Below are 6,000 nucleotides of genomic sequence, written 5' to 3' on the forward strand. Positions count from 1 at the left end.
GCATGTCATCTGTAGCAGCCATCCCATCTCATAAAGATGCCCCACTCCATTCATATATACAGGACACACCATCCAATCCATAAAAGATGCACACTGTTTACTTCAGAGATACTAATAATTAGTGGAATAAAAGTTAATCAAGCAACACTGAATGGCAGAAGGTATATGACATATGCATCCTACAAGCAGCTCGCCCCCTGAAAACAACACCTTGAGCTTTGGCACACTTGTCCTTGCTTCTTCCCCCATGCCCTATTATCCCAATTCTGTGGTAAACAGCCTCACACCAGCCCCAGGATGTCTCTATTTGCCTTTTGCTGCTTATAAAAACTTACAGCTGCCTGCAAACCCCATACCCACTGTGAACACCTGCACTTGGATGTGGCTGCATGTGCTGAATCTGTGAGAAAGCTTGTGCCCCCGTACCCTAACACACCTGACCTACAGCAACAACACTGTGTGCACAAAGCCCCTCTGTGAAAGGATATCAATCACAGAGCACCAGGCACAGGCGGCAGTGATTTCTTCACCAGGAAAGCAACACGAGTGGGGTTGATCAATGCTCAACGCAGTCCCTTAAAATTCAGTTCAAGGGAAAACACAAGGGAAGAAAAACCCAAATTTTATTTGACTTGAGGTCTCAAGACAGAACACACCATGCCTTCCGAACACCAACTTCCTTAGCAGGAAGCTTATCTTTTCTTCCTGCAAAAAGCAGAAGGAGGAGAAACTCATGAATAGCGCAGGGCTCTGGGGGAAGCAGCTCTTGTCAGAACCAAAGGAAGTGTCACCACCATTCCCCCAGGGCTGATGTCAGCCACAGGAACAGCCTGGCAACCTTTCTGCTGTGCTGGGAGCTGGAGCACCCTGCAGAAAGACACAGCTAACCCCACGAGTCCTGATTTCCTAAAGTGGGCCCTGGGACTGCAGGCACAACTGGATGCTGCCTGAGGGAACATTGCTTACCCCAGACCAAGGGTTTTCATCAAAGAAACTTACATGCCGGCAACGCGCTTCAGCAGTTTCTTTACCCAAGGGGCATCAGGGTTCACACACACTTTCGCTGAGGATTTCAATTTAATGCTGAAATGCAAGGGATGGTTATGAGCATCACGCTCCCTCCAGAGGGAGGGATTTTAACAGACAGAGTTGATCTGCAGAAACCAGCTTCCACTCACAGCACTGCAAGCAGCGAGCAGCAGAACACTGCTTACAAGAGAGGGGAGCCACAGGACAGCCGGAAAAGGGGAAGAAGCAGGAAGCATTGCACTCCTGCACTGGGCACAGACCGCTGCCATTCAAAGAGGTTTTTTCTGTAGTTTTGCACTCGTGCTGCTGAGATGGCCAGCATTTTTTTGAAGACTTTAGCTTTCAGAAGGGAAGCAGAGAAGCACGGTGGTTGCAGAAGAAAGCGCTCAGTGCCGGCCCTGCTGCTGGAGAGAAGAGCATCTCTGCCTTGTAGCTATGGCCAAGCAAACACAGCACTTACATGATTTCTGTGCGCCTGCAAGTGCTTCCCACGGGCCTTAATTCAATGCTGTCATATCTCTTAGGGCTGATGTAGTCTGAAGTTGTCTTTACACACCTACAGCTCAGGTTTCCGTTTACTTCCAGGATGGCTGAGAAAGAGAGAAAGTGGCAACTTACAGAAGCAAACAGCATTATTTAGAGGCTCAGTGACCCTAAAATTCAGCGAGCTTAAGAAGTTGTCCCTTTCCATGCTTTCACTGACAATGCTTTCAGGGCCAGCATAAGGAGTTATCTGTGACCATACCCTTGCACCCTGCTCTCAACAGCTAAATCATCTCCTAGCACAAGAGTAATGGAGGGCTACTCTCTCTGCTATAGGAGAAACCCTGTGTTAGGCAGTCAGGAGGGATCTCTGCCTCTTCCAGGCCATCCTGATACAAGATGAAGGCTGAACACCCACCCCTACCAAGGCTATCTATACGAAGGCACCAGGAGCTCACCTGCTTGGGACACTGACATCACCACCAACACCAGCAGCAGCACCATCCATGGGAGTGCAGCAGCTCCTGTCCAACCCCACGCCAGTGCTCGCATCCTCACAGTGGCTGCAGCCTCAGGGACGATGTGGGGAGCCCGGAGGGAAGACACCTCTATTTATTTGGCAGTGTCACGCTCTGACACAAGCAGCAAGAGGCAGACTGCAGCAGTCACACATGACAAATGGACCGTAAAGAGGTGACATCATTTCTCGGCCACTCACCGCAGCCGGATCAGAAGCCCAACATGCAGCATTATTGATAAAAGTAAGCTATTGGGATGAAGGGTGGATTTGAATTTCTCACATTATCTCTACCTCTCCCAGTCCTTTCTCATTAGCTGGGTCTGCATAAATGCCATCAACATTCATTCCCCTCATTGTTTACTCTTCAACCACGAAGAGAACCCAAAATACATCTGAGCGCAAACCCCATGCAAGGGGTTTTTTATTGCAGTCAGATATTTACATATTTGGGGCTATAATTCCCCACACTATTTTTTGCTCTCTCTTACATCAGCAAAAAAAGCACTGTACAGTGGAAAATAATAATGAACTCTGCAATATATTTCCACTTATAACCTTCAAATCAAGCACTTCCCTGTGCTAAAAAAACATCCAGGAAATGCAAAAAGTTACTGGTACAGTAGTAGCAGCAGAAGGGAAACCATCCCTATGCATTTGCAAATTCGTGGCTAAATGCTGATGCGTACATTTTGTGGCAGTTTGCTACTTATCAGCAGAGTGGGAGTGAAACACTGATGGATGTCTGACATTGGTGGGGGGAAACTTGGCACAACTGCTTCCCTTGCATGCACACACACCCTGTACGTTACATTCAGATCGTTCTATGGCACAAGGATCAAATCTCCACTTGGATGAGCCAAGATCCAGGGCTCCTCCTATTTAGCCCCATGGCAGCATTTAGGCACCATAGGATCCCACAATACCAGCAGCTCCTGCTCTGACACAGGAGGATCGCTTTCAGCTGGCGCTGCAAAGTGGTGCCCACAGCAGTGCCCTGCACTCTCAGGTTATGCTAGGGCTGGGGCTGCTCCAAATGAGGCAAAGTCACCAGCCAGGGAGCAATAGGGGAAAGGAATATGTGGCCAGGAACAAAGAGAGGAGGAAGGCAGAAGGCAGTAGAAAGACAATGTGGGTATGTGATAACATTGTAGTTGAGAGCTTTCAAATCACATCTGTGTTTTATATAGTAAAATTTGAGTCTTCCACTCAAATACAGAAGCCCCTCTTCTTTCCCTTGAAATCTTATTTTCCTCTGACACAGGTGCAAAAATCTTGCTAAGACGTTTTTTCAAGAGACCAGTGTCAAAAACGAGTGAATGAGAACTTTATTTCCCTTCGCATTGGAATCCCAGAGAGTCCAGGAACAGCTTCCACTTTCATTAAATGACTGAAGTTCCATCTCAGACTCATTCCCATGATTCATGTTCAAACACAGATTTTCATAGCAAAGCCCAGATTTTGCTCAGTCACAGGAGTTGATGTGCCTGGGTTTTCCCCAGAATGTCAGGCAGTTGGGTGAGTCCCTGCTGCATCACATCAGAACACGCACATTTGCCTACCTGGCCCCAAAGCTGTGACAAGTTTCTACTTTGGGTAGGAAAAGTGAAATAGATAGGATGCACCTAGAAAGGAGAACTTGACAGAGATGCTGTAATCCCAGGGTTTTTTAATGGCCTGTATAGTAGTAGTGGTGGTTTTGATGACTAATGCATACATTGATAAATGTTGCGGTGCTTTCTCAGGAAGGAAAGGCTTGCAGTCACTGCTGGTCACTGGTATCTGTGCACGTAGAGTGGTAATTCTGAGAAGGGAGAAGGAGGGTGAGGATGTAGCCTAAGACTATACATGTATGTAAGCTAACCACTTCCCAGATGCCAGTAATTCAGAAAAGTGGTCCCAGTATTTTGAACAGTGGACTTAACCATTTCATCATCAACATGTTAAAAATATCATAACAGCTTCCATTTTCTGCAGCAGCTGTACCTTTTCAGGAGGAGCTTTAGTTTAAGTCATTTGTGGTTCATTTCCTTTCTTCCTCAGCTTTGCTACCCACTGGACCCTCAAGAAACCTTTCCTATGTCACTTGAACTGGAAGCCTACGCTGATGCAGTGCAAACATCTCCCAGGGGATACAAATACAGCAGAGAAGTGACCTGTTGTTTTGCTGCGTTTCTGCCAACCCAAGCAGCGTAAGGTTGTGCAGTTCAGGGACATCAAGATACAGAAGACCTCAGTCGTGTTCATGAAGGTCAAAGATTTCCTTGAAAACACTGAAAAACATATGATGTGAAAGAAGAATTGAGGCAGGTGAGCCATGTGTGGCAAGGAGAAGGGAGCTCACACTTCTTGGCAGCAATAACCATAGAAGCATTTGAGTAGGAAAGGACCCTTGAAAGTGATCTAGTCCAACTCTTTGGACGGCATCCCATTCCTCACCTGTGTCAGCATCACCACACAGCTTGGTATAATCTGCAAACTTACTGGGAGTGCACTTAATCCTGCTGATAATGCCACTGATGACCAATTAAAGAACATCAGCCCCAGCACTGACCCCTGAGGGACACCACTCAGCACTGATCTCCATTTGGACATTGAACCACTGACCACCACTCCCTGAGCACAGCCTTGCAATCAGCTTCACATCCACTGAACAGTCTGCCTATCAAATGCGTATCTTTTCTGTTTGGAGAGAAGGATGTCACGGGGAAGACTGTAACAAAGGTCTCATTGAAGACCATATAGATGATATCAGTGGCTCTTCCCTTGCCCACTGATGCAGTTAGGCCATCCCAAAATGCCACTGTGTTGAGCAGGTAGGACTTGCCCTTGATGAAGCCATGCTGGTTATCCTGTGTCACCTCCTTCTCTTCCATGTGCCTTAGCACAGCTTCTGGGAAGATCTGTTCCATGATGCTCCTCAGCACAGATGTGAGGCTGACAGGTCAGTAATAGCCCAGAGTGTCCTTGCTACCCTTTTTAAAAAGGGTACAATCAATGAGAGATGAAAGCCTGTCACAGCACTTCCGAGTACGTAAACCAGGGACTTGGCTGCACTGAAACCCACTACGTTTGTTTAGAATGAAAGCAAACTTTCAGTGCACTTTTCCTCCACCCACAATTTGCAAGCACTCTTTGCACCAGACATCAAATCATTTTAAAGAGTAAAAAAAGTCCCCCCAGTTGCAGTGAACACTCACTGAAGGTGTTGTACCACAAACCACAGCAAAGATGGATACACAGATACCTCCTGCTGAAACCTGACAGAATTGCATGAACACCTGTTTCAGTATTACCCAGTTGAGTACCACATAAAAACCCCCTTGGACGCCACCAGAACCTGATCATAGTATTGAGGTCTCAGTTATCACAGAAAAAGCACCCCAGCAATTTCCAGCTGTACCTAACCTCCAGCCTAGGATGCCTTTGACCACCTCTTCCCATCCTAGCCAACTCGGATATCTTCTGTCACCTTGTGCTTCTGGTGGCCTTAAAATGCTAGCCTGGATTCATTTGTTCACTTATGAAGTTACTTGTAGGTCGAGTTGCTCTGGCTTTCCTTACATCTCCTCTCCTTGTCATGTTTTATTTAAATACATTTGCACCATGACTTTCTTTTCTTCCAGGCCTCCTGTCTCATCTTGGGCTTCTGCAAATAACTCCATAAGCTCTGCTAACCTATTATGTTGTTAAATTCCCACTTATCACGATTAGAAAAAATGATGGAACTCACAGACGACAAAGCTGATTATCATTGCTATCATTAGTGGGTTTTCACATCTCTTTCCCCCCCATCCCCTGAATGCATCTGGCTGTCATGCTGTGAGCTACGGACCAAGGAAGGTGCTCCAAAGGAGCAACACAAGTACCTTACTCCAAAACTGTTGAAGAGCTAGAGTAAACTCCACATAATTAAATATATGATCCCAAAAAGGAAAGCAAACAAAAGCCCACCCACTCACTCCACTGGG

General features: G+C 46.6%; 1 protein-coding gene across 1 annotated transcript; it reads right to left on the bottom strand.

Annotated features, from left to right (window-relative positions):
- Positions 1-605: 605 nt before the first annotated feature.
- Positions 606-4,810, bottom strand: LOC122180021 (interleukin-8-like). Its single transcript, XM_042871401.1, has 4 exons — positions 1,971-4,810; positions 1,490-1,619; positions 1,000-1,083; positions 606-705 (listed from the first exon to the last, which is right to left on the bottom strand). The coding sequence occupies exons 1-4, from the start codon at positions 2,062-2,064 to the stop codon at positions 693-695; spliced, it is 321 nt and encodes a 106-aa protein (XP_042727335.1). The 5' UTR covers positions 2,065-4,810; the 3' UTR covers positions 606-692.
- Positions 4,811-6,000: the final 1,190 nt, after the last annotated feature.

This window comes from Lagopus leucura, unplaced genomic scaffold (genome assembly GCF_019238085.1).
Source record: "Lagopus leucura isolate 7727_CA_CO unplaced genomic scaffold, USGS_WTPT01 Super-Scaffold_100004, whole genome shotgun sequence".
NCBI lineage: Eukaryota > Metazoa > Chordata > Aves > Galliformes > Phasianidae > Lagopus > Lagopus leucura.